Source organism: Lagopus leucura, unplaced genomic scaffold, assembly GCF_019238085.1.
Source record: "Lagopus leucura isolate 7727_CA_CO unplaced genomic scaffold, USGS_WTPT01 Super-Scaffold_100001, whole genome shotgun sequence".
NCBI lineage: Eukaryota > Metazoa > Chordata > Aves > Galliformes > Phasianidae > Lagopus > Lagopus leucura.
In genome coordinates, this window is record NW_024962262.1 from 60,825,258 (window position 1) to 60,846,519 (window position 21,262).

General features: G+C 35.7%; 1 protein-coding gene across 3 annotated transcripts in view; it reads left to right on the forward strand.

Annotated features, from left to right (window-relative positions):
* CNKSR2 (connector enhancer of kinase suppressor of Ras 2) overlaps positions 1-21,262 on the forward strand; it is a 205,352-nt gene that overhangs the window by 131,444 nt on the left and 52,646 nt on the right. For all 3 annotated transcript variants that reach the window (XM_042867255.1, XM_042867252.1, XM_042867253.1), the window contains 3 exons: positions 16,159-16,207; positions 17,054-17,226; positions 19,313-19,386. In XM_042867255.1, coding sequence (XP_042723189.1) covers positions 16,159-16,207; positions 17,054-17,226; positions 19,313-19,386 — 296 coding nt within the window. The remainder of the gene's footprint in view (positions 1-16,158; positions 16,208-17,053; positions 17,227-19,312; positions 19,387-21,262) is intronic.

Genomic DNA, 21,262 nt, shown 5'->3' on the forward strand with positions numbered 1-21,262 from the left:
TTTTCATTCAGAAAATGGAATGAAAACCACGCAGCTCATTTAGCGTTTGGGTCTCATCCATGTCATTCTCTAAGTTTCAGTTCTGTGTTATCTTTATTCAATAATAATAATTTCATTATTTTGGAGGCCCTTGGTACAAATGTTAAATAATTTTGGATTATTCAGTTAATGACTATTTCCCCTAAGGATTCCAGGTCTCCTTCCTTTTGAGTTGTGTAGCCATTTAGGTATGCAGGTTAATATGCAGGTTAATATTTCTTTTTTTTCTTTTTTTTCTTGTTTTTAACTATGATTGTTTTGCACAGGAAAATCAGGTTTTACAGTTACACTGATTTTAACTCCTTGCTTCTACTGTGCTTATGCATGATTCTGAAAAGAAAAATCTATGATCAAAAAGCTACCCATAACCACATTGTTATTGTTTTTTGTCCTGTAGACAAAGTGAAGGGCTTGGAAAAAATTACCGTGGTGATTCTTTAGTGCGTGGTGGTTGTTTATTAGCTGAAAATTGTCATTTGAAGGATGCCAGCTGATTCAAAGTAGGTTTCCTGTATTCTGAAGCAATCACAACAATATAGTAGTCTAACATTTTCTTGACCATCAGTATACTAAATTTCCATTAAATTACTGGTTTTAGGAATTCTTATGACATAGACCTGCTGTGATGATCAAAAACATTGTAGTCAAAGGAGCATTTCAGTAATGGCCTTAAAAAATGAACTGCTTCTATCTGTATCCACAGAATGTAACCCATATAAACAGTATAAAAGCAAAAACAAAAACAAAACAAAAAAGCAAAAAAAAACCCAAAAAAACGTGTTATATCTGTGAAATAATCACCTCTTGTATCTGCTTGCAGAAATTTTAAATTCTCATATAGATAGTCTCTGTTCCGCTTTGTTTTGTTTTGTTTTTCCATTGCAGGCTACACTTCTAGCATACACTGATTTCTAGGCAAGTTGTTTCTGCATTCTATTCTCTTTTTCAAAACTGCTGAAGAAATACTAACATGGAGCATTAATGTTTTTATTAAGCCAAGGCAAACTTTGAGCTGCTGCTAATCTAGTGTGCAAACAGGTGTTCAGACTGATCTATTACTGTAGATACAAAACGGTGCAGTTAAAATTGTCTTGGACCTTTGGGGCATAAGAGATGAAAGCTCTGACACATGATTATAGTATTTTAAGTTCATTATATTATTCTGTATAGGAATTTCCTTGGTACATTGTGCTTTGTTTTTGTTACAGGAAAATAATGTGGTTATTTAGTAGGGGGATTATGTCATGAGTCAGAAGGAGTTCTGCGTCAAGTTAATAATAAAGCCCTTATCCAGATCCATACGCTTTCCTGTTAATCTGGGAATAATGCTGCTATAGAAAGAGAAAATTGCATGTAGCAAAGGATTATACAAGAAAAAACAGCCTTGCCTACAAACTGTTTTCAAATGTACACCAGCAAACTTATATTACTGCCCTTTTTCCCTCACCATTCCTGCCTCCTATCCCTTTACCTTTTCTGATGTATGCTCATTTATTAATGTAGGTATCAGCAATACTTAAAGAATTGCTTGTCACAGGAAAAAGAACCAAAAAGAGGTTTTTATCTTCTTGCTTTGCTGATAACCAGTTTATTTAAAATTGTTTAAGCTAGGTATTAATTTCTTGGTGACTTGAATTGTACTTGAAAGTAAAGTTAGTTTATTAGCAAGAGTTACTCTCTGAGGATCACACATCAGTAACAAGTGGTTCAGGATCAGATGCAGGAAAGAAATTAAGGATTTGTTTCATTTTGCTGAAGGTATTTTTTAGGGTCATGTACATGCATTATGTTTAATGTCTCAGTTTTGCTTTAAATAAAGGAGAAATAAAATGAAAGTCACTTTTTTTTCCCCTTCAAATTCAACTAAGTTTGTGCACATTTAACAAACCTACTTTCTTCTCCTTTAGCAATGTGTAACTCTTCACATGATCGGCACACATGTCAATGGCTCTTAAATCTAATCAATAATTTCAGTAGTTGTTGTGATGGGCACCTACAGAAGGCCGTGCACTCTCCCTTCTACTTTCCCTGGGGGACACTGAGGCGATGAGTTTGAGGGATTTAGTGAGGGTTGTAATTTCAGTCTTCTTGCAACTTGTCATGAGGTACTCGTGTGTCTGTACCAGTTCAATCCAGTGTGTTTGCTCAGCAGATCCGGTGGGTCTGCATCTGCCTGAACAAGCAGAATTCAATTGGTTGCAGTCATCTCACTGAACCTACTGTAAATGAAGAACATTTGTTTATGAGTCTGTTGCGAAAATCAATTTTTAGCTGATAATGAGATAAATTGGAAATTGAGGCAGTAACTTTTAAGAAAAATAAGGTTTTTTTCTACTTGGGTGATACATATTTCCAGATACTTCATGCTTCCCACCCAGCAAAAAATACAGGAAAATGGTTTTCATAAATTCAATTCAAAATGTGCATATTTGAATGCTATCGGTATAGAGGACAATTTATCCAAAGTTCCTCATTTTGAAAACTTTAGAAGCTACTTTGTCTAAGCTGTTGTTTTTCACTTTTCTTATTCTTCTCTGCAAAAAGCCTGAAAGGAAGGAAACTTGAATGTAAAGTGCATACATCTTTTATAAAAAATCTTGAATCCAATAGGCATGTATTTATGAAACCTTTTAATTGTAGTATAAAGAGTGCAGAACGTATGCATGTGAGTTCTCTAATAAATGCATGCACAAGCTACCTATCAATTTGTTGCAGAAGTCTTCTGAATAGAAATGGTGTCTAATAAATACTATGTAATAGAAGGCAGTCTACAAGAAAAACAAAAGCCACAAAATAAAGAAACTAGCAGCTTGTTATAATTGTAAGCACTGCAGCATTTAAAGATTGATAAATGTTTGGTTTAGACATTTGGAAAAAATGTTTGGATTAGATACTTGGACAAAAAAAAAAGTACTTCAAAGAAAAAATTGAAAATTCAATTGCACAGATTTTAAGTAGGTGTCTGATATCTAGAATGCCATTACACCATTATGACAGATGGAGTTGGTACACTTTCTCCTTTAAATTGTATGTAGTCCAACTACAGCAGTCTTTAAAAATGAAGGTTCTCTTTTTTTTCTCCCTAATTTCACATTATGTATAATCAGGCTGTTGATTACTGTAGAAGTAGTCCAGCCGTTAGTATCAAAGTCCAGTTTAACTTAAGTGCATAGTGAAAAATATTTTCCATAAATATATCCTTTTTTTGTTGTTGTTGGTATTCAAAATAATGTTGCTTCTTCTCCATGATTTTTTCACTTCCATTTAAATATTTTATTAATACAATACTGAACTTGCAGAATGGCTATGGTTGAGCATGCATCTACTGTCATTAAAGGAAGCCTTAAACTCCTTCTTTAAAATAAACTCATAAGAAATAATTGATTAAAAAAATGATGCTTGCTGAGTTAAAATTCATAAGCACTGTCAGTTGTATATTTTCAGCTAAAAAATTCCACTGTCCAGAAATTAAATGATGTTCATAAAGAGTTTTTTAAATAGTTCATAATTGTGAAAAAAATCAGACTACCTACTACCATAGAAAGAATTATAAAGCCCTGCTTCTGTTAGAAATTAGCTTCTTTGGAGTCTAAGTACAATTTTATATCCATTTGTTTCCAGTATAAAGGCAGGAAAACAGAAACTTCAACTGGAAATAGTATATGTACTGTTAAAATTCATGTGCGAAGAGAAGTTGAAAAATTGAAATATTTGTCACTATGTCTAGACTGCACAAAAGTACTCTGTGAAGTTGTGCTCCAAGTAGATTCCCAGGCAGGCAGCTCAGCAGGACAAGTCAATAGTCTGAACTTCTGGCATGTCTGATCTCTTTTCAAGTACTCAAATGTTTGTAAAGATCCAGGACAGCACAGCTTGACTGGCAAAATCAAACAATGGGATATCCCTCTTTGAAGGTGACCAGAGTAGATACTATATTGACATTCTATTCTCCTGTAATGCTGGTCCTATTTTACTTCATTTTCTGTAGCCTTATGGGGATGAATGAGAGCACTTTGGCCTGTCCTACAGCTTCAAGTCCTTCTTAATTTTCTCATCAATGGGCATGGAACATGGAAATAAGTCTGCACCAGTATCTAGATCCATGTGTGTGAAAGTAGAAGGTGCTTAACATTCTGCAGTAGAAACAGAGTTGAGTAGGCTTATGAAGTTATAGAATAACATGAAATTCTTTCAAAAACTTCAGAGGCAAAGGTGCTGGTAAAATTATTCACATATACAGAACACCCAATTTTGCTGTAGCATCATAAGCATCTAGCTCGTGTCCATTTCTCATGTCAACTTCCTCTAGTATAGCCCATAGAAGAACTTCTGTAATAAGAGAGAACTGGAAAGAACTGTAATTAAAAAATCAGTAAGGGTAAAAAGGACAAGATAAAGAAACAGAATGGAGAACTCTTATCTAGTGCCTTCATGAATCTGGGGCCATTTAGTTTGGAAAAAAGGAGGTTGAGGAGAGACTTCATGGCTCTCTACAGCTACTTGAAAGGAGGTTGTAGGTAGGAGGGTATCGATCACAAATAAACAGCCTCAAATGAACCAGAGAAGGTTTAGATTGGATATTAAGAAGAATTTCTTCACCTAGAGGGTGCTTATTGTAACAGGCTGCCCAAGGAAGTGGTGGAGTTGCCATCCCTGGAGAAATAGAAAAGACATATGGATGTGGCAATAAGGAACATATCTTAGTGCTGGGACCCAGTAGGTCAGGTTCATTTTGCAGTCTTGATGATCTTTTCCAAGCAAAACGATTCCATGTTTAAGAAAAAATAGTAATTATGTTGTTAATTACAGAAGCCCATATGAGCCTGCATGCTGCATGCATAAAAATCTGTTCCAGTAGAGGTGACCCACTGTTTCACAGCTGTTATGATGGCACTGTTGCTGAAATGCACCACCCTCTGCCTTGCTATGTTCACATCCACTGATCGGTCACGATTCAGCAAGCCACAATGAATGTCAGCAGGTGCCATTTTTTCTGCATGAAGGAATTCAGTGACATACCTTTGCTTCATCTTCACTTCCATGTCAGCTGCCGTCTTGTCTGACTGCCCCTCTGCTGCCATCTTTCACATGGCTACAGAATGTAGAGGAATATTGGTGGGAGCCTCTACTGCCATATCACCAGCATCTGCCTCTCCCTTGTGGGCCAGCATAATCAAATAAGATGCATTACTTTCAGCTCTCATATTAAACTCCATGATCAAATATGGAATTGTTGGTCCTCATCAGTAGAAGGTGGTAAACTGAGTGAGTGACTGAGCAGTTGCCTTAATTCTAAGAAAAAATGTTGGACAGAGGAGAGGAAAAGGAACAAAATTATGATTAGTGTGCCAGAAAGTGAAAGGCTTAATTCTTACTGAATTTGCCATAAGATAAAAATAAGTATGACAAAAACAAACAAAGAAGAAAAAAAAAAATGGTATGATGTGCATAGGGGAGGGCTTCAGAAGATCTCTGCTCCAGTCTTCAGCTTAAAGCAGATCAGCTCCGAGGTCAGACAAAGCTGTTCAAGGCCTTGTCCAGTCAGGTCTCGAAAACCTCCAAAAATAGAGACTGCATGAACTTGTGGCCAGTCTTCCATTTCTTGGCTGTGCTCATGGTGAAAAAAAAAAAGTTGGAAGTGAGTGATAAAATAGAGATTTCAGTAGTAAACTAAATAGTAACTTGCCCAGATGTAAGGCATCGTTTCTGATGTAACACTGCTGTTTAATTGAAATAATCTTGTAAAAGAGTCTCAGTGATCTTACATTTGTTCTGACAGTTCTAGATTTTCACTCATTTGACCTCAAGATTTAAGAGAGTGGATGTACAATGCGGCTTCTACAGTTTGTGCATACAGTTTGTGAAATAGTTTATATCATCAGGAGGGATTTCTAAATTATTTTAAATATGTGGAATATTACCTGCATTCTTCCCAAGGAATGTTATTCCTGTCACTGATGAGAGAATACTTGCATATCTGCATTGCTTTTCTTTAAAAGAACCAGTTGAAACTATGAGTTTTCTCTTCTTGGGGAACTGCTTGCTAAAATGAAAATTGAAGGTACTGGATATGGGAGATTTTGCATCTATTTCTATATGACCTGTAATCTTTAGTAAAATCTAGAATCACTGTTGCAGCAAAGCATTGTGGAGATTGGTTCATGGGTCATCATGAAGCACAAATGGACTCTTGTAGAAAATGTTCTACCTTAAATTTACTCCGTTATCTTCTCTCACTTCTGACCATGAGGAAAAAAATGGCCTGTTATAATCTCTTTCTATGATGAAGCTGGGAAATTCTTCAAAAGTGAGGCTGTTACTGAAAAGGTCATCTAGTCCAACTTTGCCAGTATAGATTTATCCCCTACCGCATATGATATAATGCTCTGAAAGTGTAATTTTGCACTGTCAAGAGATGTAGATCTATAGACCAATAAATCTTCCAGCTCAGAACATTTCCTAATTTCCTTTCACATTCCTGTTCTGTGTTGTTTTTTTTTGTTTGTTTGTTTTGTTATCTATTTCATTTAATCATTTTGTGTTGCATCCTGGCTTTATTTCCTGATAGAGGACTTATGCCTTTGTAGGTATTAGCATTGTTAGTGCACCAGTAAGCTGCATTAACTGTAGTTGGTACAATCACAATAGCACAGTTGAGAGATTTCTTCTAATGCAGAATAAGTGATTTAGTCCCTCAATTATTCCCCTTTGATAAAGAAGAGATTAAGCATGGCATGTTGTAGCAGAGAAGCATTTGTTAGCCTTTGCACGGAGGGGACCCAGCATGAGTTATTACTGCAATATTGTGGGGAGTGTCACATCTATGAGAAGAGAGATCTAGGTCTTGACTTCTCAACTGGCTCCTCTCCATACTTCTTTTTGTACAACGGAAAGACTACGATTATGAAAGCAGTGAATCAAGGACACTGACTGGCATGCGTCATGAAATCTGACTTGGTTAACATCTGAATGTTGCTTCAACTAAGGGGGAGCAGATGCCCCTTTCAGAGCACAGTTTTATTAAAATGCTTTGACAAGCAATGCAATTGCTTCTGAACAACTGAGTATTCGAAGTGGTGGATTTGATTCAGCAGGAGTCTTTACCCCCTTCCTCTGCCCCACTTGCATGATTGCAGTCCCTATGGGCCTTCTGTTGACACATACAGTGGGAAATTGTATGGTTATATCTGCAAGGAAAGTGGTTCTTTGCAGCAGTGTGGCTTCTGAACAGAAGCTATTTTATAAGGTGTTTCTGCTGTACTGTGAAGAATTGCCTGTTGCTTAGCACTGATCTGTGAGTCAGCCAATCTGTCTCTGTTACTGCACCATGGAAGGAAAAAAACCCTCATATTCTTCATACAGTAATAACTGCTTTCTGTTCACTTCTGAAGTATATCCTTTTGTTTTCAGATTAACCCCAGTACATAGTATTTCTAACACTTGTGAATGCTGACTTTAGAATGAGTGTAAAAAACATAGCCATCATAGAATTAAGAAGACATAATATTCTTTCTTCCTGAGATATCTTTCATCTTATATTTAGAGGAAATTTTACAAAATTTCAGCATTGTATCCCAGAATGAACTATTCCTTTTCTACCTTAATTCATGGATACAATGGAAGTGTTAGGCATGAATTTTAACAGAATGTTTAAGGGCCAACTTACAAATACTCTTTCTCGCATTTTCCCATGGAAACTTGCCTTCTATTGAAGAACCTATTATTGTACAACTGTAACTATTACTACAGCCAAGACAGCAAGCTGTTCCTGGTATTGTGATGCAGAGAGACACAAAGGACTGCTTTCTGGAAATATCATTTTAGTCCTGAAGGGTACAAATGCAGGGAAATATCCAAGCCTTGGAAATGGATATAACATGTTCTTAATAGTGATTTAATCGGTAGATAACATTTTCTCCTCATAAAGAGTACAGATATTTCACCACTTGAAAAGAGCAAATTTGGCACTGTGTGTATTCTCTTTTAAAGATGAGCAGAAAAATCATTTTGGTGACTGTCTTTTTCATGTTCTCTAATAAGACTGTTTCTTCTGTGCATACCTGTGTGCTCTTAGGATCACAGAATGGCTTGGATTGGAAGAGACCGTAAATATAATCTAGTTCCAATCCCTCTGGTGTGGGCAGGATTGCTAACCACTAAATCAGGCATTAGATCAAGCTGCCCAGAGCCCCATCTAACTTGGCCTTGAATGCTTCCAGGGATGAGACACCCACAGCTTCTCTGGTCAACCTGTGACAGTGCCTGACCGCCCTCTGAGTAAATGATTTCCTCCTAATGTCTAACCTAAATATCGCCTTTTAGTTTAAAGCCATTCCCCCTTGTCCTACCATTATCAGGCCATGTATAAAGTCAGTCTCCCTCCTGCTTATGAGCTTCTCCATTGTGGAAGGCCACAAGGAGTTTTCTCAGAGCTTTCATTTCCTATTTTATCAAAATCTTTGCAACTTCATAGTCCCAGAAGAGTACAATTTTCTATTTTATCGATTTTTCACCAAAAAGTTAATATTTTTGAAAGTCAAAATGAGTTTTCTGTTTCTCTGACTGGAAGAATATTATGCCTGAGTGCTAACAGAGTAAATTCCAAGAGTTTATCTTCCTTGAAGCAGTTTTCTCATTTATTAGAGAGTTAATGTACCTCTCATCTTTCTCTGTCACACAGCAAGGCTGAGCAGTGGGAAAGAGAGATCAGGCAGAGGGACAATCTGAAGTTTCACTATTGGGAGAGAGCTGTGAATTTACTCCTTTTCATGATAAGGATCTAGGTGTTGTAAGAGGAACAGAAGTTTGCTTGACTGACTGATGCCTCGTGATAATCCATGAGGTTTCTGGGACACATGCATAGTGAGCTCTTCTCACTGATGCCTCATGGAAGAATTAGAGGCATTGGAAAAAAGAAGGCAATTTCTGTGTGAACATAAAAAAGACTGTGAGGATGGTTGAACATTGGAGAATGTTGCCCAGGGAGTTTGTGGAGTTTTTGGTTTTGGAGATAGTCAAAGCCCAACTGGTGATGGCTCAGTAACCTGCTCTAGATGACTCTGCTTTGAGTAACAGGAAAGGATCTCCGTAAGTACCTTCCTGCCTCAGCCATTTTCTGATTCTCTGACTGATCCGTTCAAGTCAATAAGAGATGAATCTGGGAATCACTGTGGGGTAGAAATAAAAATAAAGGATTCAGTACTATTCTTTAATGGGTGATAATTAAGTTTATTTCTTCTTCTTAAGTGAATGCAGTTGAAATCTACACTGTGATGTAACAACTGATGCATCACAGTCTTTTGCCACTAAGGACTAAATGCAGTTTTTGAACTTTTCCTTTCTTTCTTTAGACTTACTGTCAATAAAGCAGGTACTAAAATTACATGTTTCAGAGTAGATGCAGAGAAGAATGATTTCAGAATAAATTATTCTAATAAACAGCACTTGTCTAGTTGAACTTTTTATCTTTATTTGCTTCAGGCAGCAATGACACAGTCCTTGTTCTAGTAAAGACACTGGGGGAATATGAATACTCTTATTTACATTTGAAATTGCCCAGAAGTTTTACCGCTTCCATTTTTCCATTAGAGTCCCATGGCTTAATGACCAAAAGGAAGATGTTTCTGTGTAGAAACACTATATGATATAATTTTCTTGATATGTCCTGAAAATGAAAAAACAAACAAACAAAAAAACCCTAACCAACCAAACAGCAACAACAAAAAAACCTTTTTGGATTGCCTAAGTTTACATGTATTGTGCTATGAACTTGGCATGAACTAGTGCAAAACATCCCTTGCATGTAACATTTGCTGCACTGTACCCCAATATCTCAAGAAAAAATTGGCAATGAGAGAAAGAATAAGAATTCCTGAAGAGAAAATCTGTGCTTGCTATCACATTTCAGACAACCACAGTCTTGTCTAGCATATTCTTCTTGGATGAGGCATCTTTGATATTATCAGCCCTTGTACACTATGTAATAAGGAGAAGATCCTGCACAACGTAACCATATCAAGAGTGGCAGCTAGAAATTTGACAGCTTCAGTGTTGATGGCTATATATTTTACAGTAAAAAGTTCTTATAATGTTCCTGTCAATACACAAATTGTGTGTGTTGTGGGGTCATGGTTGTAGCTCCAAAAATATAGGGATCCAGTCAGAGTGGTAGCTATATATGATGACTGACACACTGTGCATCTAGTACTTCCTAGGTGTCTTTTGAAAGCTCCTGTGGGAAAGGAAAAGGTGCAGGAATTAGGATCATTGGTTCTCATTAGCCATGGGCTTTTTTGGCTGCTGCCACAAAAGCTTTGACTTTTGCAAGTACACATTCATTTAGCCCTAGCACTGAAAGACCTTACAAAAAATTCTGGCATTTTTGCATTTCTGAATCAATGTAAAAAGGGGGAATCAAGAAAATATTGTGTGGTATAACGTTCCAAGTAATGAATTGTGAGATCAATTCTTCCAGTGACTGTTAATGTGTCTGTGCCTCATCACTCATTTGACAAACCAGTGATTCATGTGTCTCTCTGTCTGAAGTCCCCGCAATTTAAAAGAGAAATATACACAGGATATTTATAATAGAAATTCTAGCTTTTTGATGTTATTTTCCTTGTACTACAAAACCTCACTTTTAGAGGTCTATTCGTATGTAATGTTCATACTGTGCTTTAGTGTAAAATGTCTTAGATAGAAACTTAGTGAATGTTGTCCTTTTGAATCCAGGTATGGTATTTTATTATAGAGGGTTCTCAAGAGCAAAGAGAGCTGTGAAGGGAAGGCAGAAGTCTGCATTACCTGAGCATCGAAAGATCGATTTGATTCAATAAATTTTGCTATTGGGAGGTGAGACTGAAGGTTTCAGGACACTGTTAATCAGCTCTCATGTCCTTTGCCTATAAATCACTTTTGATTCGAACTCACTATGGATTTATGAATTACGTACAATAACTGTTTTGTCATCAGCCTGTGACATGAGTTTAGGAAGATTTCTGTCTCTACTTTCATAAATTCACTGCTATGCTTTTGTATTAGATTTTCTTACAAATGGGTCATCCTATGTATTGCATTTGCATTTTACCTATCCAGAATGAAGCACTGTTTTTTGAATAACTTTGTAAACTCGAGTACTTGCAGCATGTTAAAAATAGTTTATTTGCAATTTAGTGCCACTTGGTACCATTTCTAGCAATTAAATAGACGCTGAAGTCATGTAGCCACAGATAAATTAGAGGATGTTGAATATATGAGAGGTTCAAAGTCCAGAATTCAAGTTAAAATAATGCACAATTGGCAAAATATAACACACACACACACACACAAAAAAGGAATAATCAGGGTTAGTGGTATATAGATATAGTAGCAAAAACATCCCACACGATCTTACAAATCAGATTTCCCAAACATAATTTTTTTTTGCAGTTATTCTTTGTTAGCAGTCCCTGAAGTCCAGTCAGCACAAGGCAATTCAAACAAGCCTGTGACATATTTTTATTTGTTTTTGCCTTCCCGAATAGGATCATAATCTGGAGTGCAGTCCTTCCTTATCCCACTTTTTAGTAGATTCCTGTTGAGTATATTTTCACCCTTAGATAGTTTATCTGATCCTTAGCCACGATAACTGGCTCCTTGAAAGTACTAGTTCATGCCTCATCACTTCTATGCTGCTAAAGTCCTGTCTGTTCAGCTTCATCTCCAAAAAATGCCTTGCAGATGCCCTGTGTGAACTCAGCTGGCTTCATTGCTGACAGTAATCTCTTCTTGTTTCGAGACCTAAATGTAACAACAGGTCGATGCTTGGCCTTGCTCTAAACAAAGTAGTTATCTATTGTGAATGCAATTCTGCTGCTGATTTACAGTTTGCTTTCAGAACCATTCTGAGTTCCCAGAGGTCTTCTCTCATCACGCCTTTGTAGCAAAGTTCTTTAAAACTGTTTTGCTTAAGCATATATGAAAATAATGCTATCTGTTGTTAGCTCTTAATGGAGGCCAAATAATATAACAAGCCAAAAAGCATAATACTGTCATTGGGAATATATGGTTTTCTTTTTTTTTTTCCAAAAATTTTGGATCTCCATACACCAAGAAACACGGTGTACATGTCTCACTAAGAGAAACATGTATGTTTAGTTCATCGGAACTGTGGAAACACAGCATAGTCAATGAGGTCAAGTTATTGAGTGTGAGAAGCCGAAAAATAGGCAGCACCAGTTTACTATTTTTTTCCAGATATCAGCTTCTCCATCTGCAGACAAATGTTACAGTAAGTAGAAATGTTGCAAGCTACTTTGCTGAAACTAGAGAAAGTTATCTTACACTGACAGAGAGTGGAGTGTATGACTGTAAATAGTTCCTTAATGTCTAAACTTGCAGCTTCAGAAAAATTGGGTTTGACTTGAGCTTTCAAAAGGAAAAACAAGCAATAAAGATATCTACCTTTTTCCTTCCAAATCAAAATGAGCCCAAGTAAAAGAGTTGGAGTTTATTATTCTCATAACCTGTTTCTCACTTCCTGCTTTCCAAAATGATTAACTGGAGAATCCCTAAAGAAAAATGAAGAAACAAACATCTGAATGAAGACTTTAGGAGCCATCACATTTAACACTAATTTCTATGTCTAATCCAGATCTTCAGAGAAGATTCAGTTAGGATCTTTTGTAGCAAAACTATATATTCTGTTACAATGAAGGACTCTGCATGATTTTTTTGAGCTTGTCTAAGTTTTGGACATGGGTGTCACATTATTTTGGTCTCATGCATATATATGTTAGCTATTAGAGAAGCTCTTGCATAGGTATTAGAGGAATAGTTTGACCCCAATTCCTTGGGCTTCCTTCTCAAATTTCTGAACAAATAGTAGCCCCAAGTCAGTAGTTTTGATAACCCTTTGTTATGCATTTTTCTTCTACTTTCATTTTAAGTATCAAATAGAATTTCCTAACTATTACTGCAGTTTGAGTTTTATCAAATATCCATCTCTTTGGATAGCAGTTTCACTCCAAATTAATATTGATTACTTTATTAACTTTCCTATTTGCCATGAAATAAATGCATTCATTGAAACTTAAATTATTTAATGTTTTTATTTAAGTAAGTTTTTGATACAGAGAGCTATCAAATTACTGCTAAGTAGTCCGTAATAGTTATTCACATGTTCAGGCTTCTGAATATTTACTGTTTGCTTTCAGTTTTGCATCCCTTTTGATCAAATATACAGGAGTCTTGGTACTATTCAAGAAACTGAAAGTAGATTTTGAGGATGAGAGAAAAACCTGAAAGTCTCATTTCTCGATTTCTTGAAAGCTTTATGTTGTACATACTGTAATGCTAGAGTGTTATTGCATGCCTGCTGTTTTTCTGAACTGTGCTTCTATACGTGATTACTTTCTTGCTAAAGCAACCAGTAAAATTACAAACTGTTGGTGACCTCTTTTCTTAGTGTGAACTCCCACCTAGAATTTTTCTACTCTGTAGCTGCAATACCACACTATAATCTTAAAAGCACAGTGAAGTGTACATACCCCAGGGCACACTGCTATTTACTCCTATGCAGTTTTTTGATGGGCTTTGAGAACTCTGTCAACCATTTTGAAGTGTGTGACAGTAAATAGAATCCACATAGCAAGTCCAGTAATGATCATTTGCAGCTGTTATGGTTCAGGTGCGCACAAGGAAATCTCAAATGGCTGGTGGGATTATGCAGCCAAGCCTTCAGAACAGGCAGACTGAAATACTATCAAGAGGAAGGCTACCACCTTTGTCAAAAAAAAAAAAAAAAAAAAGCAACCAAACACAGAAACATAGCAGTAATCCCTATTATAGATAATGTTTTATTTCTCTTGAAATAACATGTGCTTTGGCAGCTGCTAATAGCAGAAATAGATATATAGATATATAAATTAAATGTTTCTCTGACGTTCTGCATACATGTGCTTTTGTCGGAGGATTTATTTTAGGTTTATTATTAAACACAAGTGCAAGCAATTGTATTGTAGCAGAAAATTACTGAACTCAAATAACCGAGGTTCTGGGTACGCAAGAGAGCTTTGCATCAAATGTCATCTTTCTTTGGGTAATGCAAAGTTTTGCTAATTGTATTTTGGGCAACGGAAAAACACGTCATTCAGAATTTGAATAAACAGTTGCAAATTTTCTTCAGGAGTGAAAATTTCCATTTGGGTTAAGATGTTGATCTATTTCATCTTCTCAGTGGCAGTTTTGTTTTCATTTCATCTATTTTTTGAGTTAGTAACAATTTCCTTTTATATAGAATGCTATTTTCCATTTAATTTTATGTTTGCTTTCAGAATTAGTAGGAGAGATGAGTTCTTGGAAACAAGGACAAGATGTATGAGAAAATAGTTGCTCAAAGCTCAGATTGGAGCAGAACCAAAATGTAGTATACATGTGTTGAAATCCAGCCTTATGAGTAGGTGAATGAACATTATCATGCAGTAAAATGGCTTTAGTACAGTTGGATTTCTGGTTTCGGTGTGAATCCATATTTTTTGGATTTGTGGTATTAAAAAGTGTTATTTGTGTTAATGTTACACTTGCCACATCACAGAACTAAGCTGTAGAGGGGGAAACATTATGATGGTCAATACTGGGACAGGTCACTTGAGTGTGAAGTCTCCCTACTTGGAGACAGTTGGACACAGGCTGGAGATGACCCTGAAGAACATAATCTGCCATTGGCACCAATTTAAAACAAGCCTTTTTCTAAGCAGGATGTAGGACAGGAGCTCCAGAATACCCATACATCCTCCACTGTTTTGAGATTCCAAATGACATTGAGAAAATGGCTTTATTCATTTTCTAGTAACTGTAGAGAGGCTGCAGATAACATTTGGTGATTTCCACAATAAACATTTTTAGATTTCATCCTCACTTGCCATAGTTTGGAGGTGCATACAGTGCCATATCATGAATGGTATTGACTAATACATGTTGCTTATAAATATTTTGGTTAAAAAAAAAAAAAAAACATTTCCCAGGGCAGTGGTCACAGCCCCAAGATGCCAGACTGCAAGCAGCATTTGTACAACACTCTCAGACACAGGGTATGGATTTTGGGTGGTGCTGTGTGGATCCAGAAGTTGGACTCGATGATCCTTGTGGCTTCCTTCCAACTTGAGATTTCCTTGTGCACTCATGAGCAGTAATAAGAGAAAAATATTTTTTTTGTCTTGAGAAAAATTTTTTGTATTGATTCATTGTATGCTGCAGTAAGAATTTTTAATATTCAGATGCTATAGTGTGGCCATTTCTTGGTTTCAGCACAAATGTATTTTGTCTATCTTTATGTACAATTAAAATTCAAAACAATTAAAACTGTGTTAAATTAAATGTTCAGAATGATTAATTACAGAATTATTTAATTCACTGTAGTGATGATGATTATCTGAGTCTAAAGTTTTTAACAGAAAAGATCATAAAATGTGTTAATATGCATTGCTGCTTTTAATAATCTAGAAACTTCAGGAACAATTTCCAACCTGTCTTATTTCCAAGGCAGTGGGTTTGTTCGTGGTGCTGGATCAACTGGAGAGAAACACTTTCAGTCAAAATCTGGTTTAAAAAGAAAAATAGTTTCTATTTCAAAATACAGGTCTGTGAGAATTCTTCACTGTTGCAATTGACCATAATTAAATATTAGATTCATTTCTGAACAAAAATATCTGATGTCCTAATGATCATAATGTAAATGCCTTTAGACTAAAAGCAACTAACTAAAGCCATTATGTCAGGAAGATGAGACCATTTATTATAAATGCAAGAGCTGTATAGCTTTACTATCATAGGAAACAGAGACGTGTTCTCTTTTATTAATAGAATTAGAAATAAGGGACTATTATACAGAGAATTTTCAGTTGTTAATGGCAGATTAATTTGCAGTCTACATTAGTATTCTTAACCAGGTGCTTTTGTTTTACAGTCATGAAAATATGACCTTTTTACAACCAAAACTGACATCTTTTTGGCCTAGAAGGCTATTAGCTGAAGGTGTTGTTACCTGAAGATGACTTCAGCACTCGCAATGTTCTTTTATGATAGCATGTGGTTGAATATAAGCACTGCATTATCTCTTCTTTTGTTTTGATTTTCTTCTAGACATTTCAGCAATCTTCTCTACAGCAGAAAAGTAAAAAGAAAAACAAAGGTAAAAAATAAATTTATTTTCATATGTTGGTAGGAAGAGAATTGCAAGCATCAGTGTTTACATTACACATACCTTAGACCAACTAGAACTTTTTTGCTCCAGTCAAATGAGTAATTCAGTTGAACAGAAATATACTGAGTTCCTTGAACATCATACTGATAAACTATTAGTCTGCTATGGAAGTCTTATAGTAGCCTGTTACCTTATCATCATACTGCTACTATTTATTTTTTTTCGATATTTACATTCTAGCCTCTTTGGGGACAGGGCTGTTTTTGCAGCTGTATCCACATAATGCCTTACTGCAGTTGTTCCTTGTTACTTAAGTTGTCTGGTAATTATATCATGGTAAACTGTTTTCCTTTGATTTAGAAGTACAAAGGCCTCGGGAAATGTTCCGCTGCAAAAGGAGGTTCAAAGACAGGTTTTTGAATACCAATTAAGTATTTACCTAGTTTTATTTCACAAAAATATTGTAGAATTAGTAGCTAGGTTTGAAATACATCAATTTATATGCTGTGTGCTTTAATCTGACATGAAATACTAATTTGCTGAAAATGATAAATAACCATTTTTCTTCCTTTCTTTTCTCAAAAACATCTTCTCTTTTTGGTCATAGCTTTAGAATATGAGCTCTGTAAGGTGCTGAACATTGTTTTGGTTTTGTTTATTTTAAGCTGTGTTGTCTCACATAGACTTTAATAAAAGGCTTGTAGTAATTTAGGAACAGAAAATGAAGGTTGAAATTTTTCCTTAATGTTGTGAAGCAAATTTGTAGTGCTTTATAGCTAACTTGTTGACATAAGGGACGAGTCAAATGCTTTCACAACAATTTGTCATTTTCAGCTCCTATTCCTGGTAAAAGCAAAAGAAGGATCTCCTGTAAAGATCTTGGCCGAGGAGACTGCGAAGGCTGGCTTTGGAAAAAGAAAGATGCTAAGAGTTATTTCTCCCAGAAATGGAAAAAATATTGGTTTGTCCTGAAAGACACATCTCTCTACTGGTATATCAATGAAGAGGTAAGCATGTATGCTTATTGTTTCATCATATAACCTGTGTAGTGTTAATGCCATGGTTTTGTGGAAAGCCAGTGGAGCAGCTGTGCAGCTTTATAGACCCAAATAACTATGCCCTATATTAATTACCTGCCTAAATTACCAAAGAAAGAATTAATCTTCAGATTTACCCTTTACTACAAGAATTAAAAACACACTTTCCAGAGTCCAGCTCTCACCATTTTTGCATGAATCTGTCATCAAGCCATTGAAAGGGAAAAGTAGTTTATTTAATGTTGTCATTCAAGTTTAGTCAAAGGAATGAAAACTTTAATTATATGCTGCCTAGCATTCCCTGTTTATATGTAATGGTGAGATCACCACAAGCTCTGGCAATCACAGAAGATGCTTTTGTTTTCTTCAGTTGTTTTCTCGTGCCGTTCCTTCTCTAGCTTTTGTTATGATTTCAGGGCTCATATATACTGAACTTAAAGAGCATCAGAGCAGCTCAACTAAATTGTTTAGAGCTTTAATTGTGTGACGTGTTTTGCATTCATACAGGATTATTTATGTCAGCTTAAGCAGAAAAGCTTTTTGCCAGTCAGGTAGAAGACCTTAATTTTAAACTCTACTAGTATCCTGAGGTAAAACCATTACCAACATGTGAGTGTACTCAGGCTTGGACTACCTTACTTGTTTTAATCACTGCAAGCATTTATGCACAATTTTTTTTAAATGTAACTTCTCCCTGAGTAGATGGAGCAGATAGAAAGGAAGTTCTCTGAACAGAGCCCATTGTCCCACACATTTACTTCATTTTTGCCTTCATCCCATCTTTATGTCAGTAACCCTAACTCTCTCCTTCGCATCTTCTCTCCCGAGGTTACCCTACAAGGTCATCATCAGGGTAGAAATTCATAAGTACTAATGCAATGACTAGCCACCAGCTAGACAAGGACCCTGGGGAACTAATGAGCCTTGTGTACCTTTGGAGAAGGCAGTGGTCTGAGGTCCTGTGCCTCCTTCCTGCTTTGAGTTTCCTTGGCTTTCTGGGGCTGTTATTTTTGAGACCTCAGCTTCCTCATCAAAAGATTCAAAAGGTGGGAGGGTACAGGGAGGCCTTAGTGACAGATGGACAGATAACTTAACCATGCTCTTGCCAATTGTTCTTTTTCTTTGGAAACTATGCAAAAAAGAAAATAATAACAAGTTCATTATAAACAACTTCATTTTCATTTTAAAAAAAGTTCTAATGAAGAACATCTGACAACTTTGTACCTCCCACAGAATGACTCCATTACAGTTTCATATGCTGATCTTTGTCATTTATTTATTTATTAAAAAGAAAATAATCATATAGAGTGCACATGTAGCTGTGGGGATTTTGAGAGAAAAAGATGTAATTCTTTGGAATTCCTTAAAATATAGTTGTGTCTTCTGCAGCTTCACTCTTATGATCCTGTGTTGATTTCTCAGACCAAGTCATCAACAGTCAAAGAAGAGAATCTGTGGTATTGATGTGTCAGTGTCTTGAAATAATTCTTTCAAATTGTGCAGTCAATGCAGATTGAATATCTCATAAAATAACCTATGTGCAAGTCTTTAGAAGACAGAGGAAGAAGGTTAGATGTCTTCTCTGTGTGTTGGAGAGAGATAACAAGTAGCTCAAGTGATATTGCATATCCTAGTTGCGATATAGTATAAGGATGACAAATAACATTTATTTAAATAGTGGGTTTTTTTTCACTTTTTTCTTCTGTTCCTTACAGTAGGCTGCATTTCTACTTACTAATTAGTTCATCCTTCCCTGAAATTATTTAATTACAGTAACTAATTGCCTGCATACATTTGGTCATTTTGTATATTTTCAGATACACATTCAACTGTGAAATTGTTTGAGAAAACTGGATATTTAAAATGGTATTTTACACCAAGGGATCTTACTACTTTGGCAAAAGTCCCAGTGACTTCTACAGGAGGTTTGCCAGAGCAGAGCATACATTGGTACTGCTTATGTAAGAAGCAGGCAAATGCAACTATCTTTGTTTTCAATGTGGATTTTTTTTTTCTAACACCTTTACATCAGTACTATTTAGAACTATCTTTGCAGGATGAAAAAGCGGAAGGATTTATCAGTCTACCTGAATTTAAAATTGACAGAGCAAGTGAATGCCGAAAGAAATAGTAAGTATGTTAAAAAATAATGCAATGATACAATAGGAGCAGTGCAGTACCATAGAAAAAGTGAAACAAAGTTGAACATTCTTTATAAAACGGTGACATAATTGACTTCATTACAATAATCATTTAGTTATATCACAGAATGAGTTCATACAAAACTGCCAAATTCAGTGTGGTTTCTGCATCATCTTTCTTAAAGAAGAATGGAGATTTTTGTGTTGTTTTTTTGTTTGTTTGTTTTTTGGTTGGTTTTTTTTTGTGTGTGTGAATTTTAGTATTGGTGGTGGTGGTGGTGGTATTTTTTAAGTTTATTTTGAACTAAGAGTAACAAGGCTGCTTACTTGCTTCTGTCTCATTATTATTATTTTTTTAGTTTTCTCCTCTCCTTTTCAGAAGGGAGGGTTGTAATTTTTGGTTGTTATTTTTGTTGTTTGAAACCTGGTCAAAAATCCATCTTTAATGCAACTGCAAATTAGTTAGCATGATCTCGAACTCTGCTAGCTTATTATATTGGTCCTGAGGCAGAGTAAAACAAGGGAATGGCAGAATGGCTTGATCTAGAGTATGACTTTTAAAGTAACTTTCCTTCTCACCTATCTTTGTTTGCTGGTATCCACATTTGCACCATTGCCAGAACCCATTTTTCATTTAGATGCAAGTTCCTTTATATTTAGTGATATGAGGAGTGCGTACTCTCACAGAAGTATTCTTAGTCATTACTGTTGTAAACCTTTTAGCTTCCTTCTAATGTTTTTTATCATTGTTTGACTGAAGTTTATAAAGACTGTGGAATTACTGAAAATTGTACAGAAAAGCCATTTCAAAAGCAAAACAATGTATCTTATGTTACATACAATTAAGAAGAAGACACTGATTTTGTACCAGTTAGCCTACATAGCTCTTCAGGGTGAACTCTACTCTTCATTATGATCTCATAGAACAGAATATAAAAATAGCATTAAAACATTAACTTGAGCTTACAGTGTCCTTTGTCCTTGGACTACAGTGCTAAAGTGCTTCATTTGTATGTTTTGTTGGGGCAGCAACATGAAGTCAGCCTATTTCTCAGAAATGCATCCTGCTTAAATTGCTTTTTACATGATTTGGTATCTGATGGATAGCAGGACATAAAATGTGGCTGTTAAATTTCCTTGCTTGGATGACAGATAAAGTAAAAAGAATATGTAAGAATCCAGATGGCAGATGCTGTAACAGTTTTAAGAAGTCAGGTTTTGGGTATCAGTAACTTGATTATGTCTTTTTAAATCGAGCAGACGTCACTGTACATCTGCTTTCACTTGCATAACATTGTGTCGTGTTCTAATATTTAGGACTGCTTCTTGTCTCATTTTTACAGGCTACTTTCAATAGCAGTATCTTTCCTGGATTTCAACTTTATATACCTGGTTTCTGAAAAACATATATATGTATATATATATCTTTGTATATGTAACTACGTGTGTGTGTGTACACGCACATACAAACACGCTATAGTCTGCAAGCATGATACACAGGAAGAGCACCATTAACATTTTTCTAAAGAGCAAAAGATTAGAGAGAGAATTGTTAATTTTTTTATATGCATATATATATATATAGTCCACTGTCTCTCAGAAAAATGCCACTGACGTTTTTCATATATCATGCTTAGAGTTTTCCTTATTTTCTTGAGGAGTATTATGCATTTTTTTCTTATTTTGGGAAAAACCTTCAGGCTATTCTCAAAAATGATTCTTCTGTGTTGTCAATTATTAATTACTGTCAGATGCATTTTCTAAATCTTTAAGAGCTTCCCCATAAATCTTTATGCAACATAGTTACAAAATTCTTTCAAGTAATTCTCACAGCCTACACATGTTGATTACTTTGGTGGAAAGAA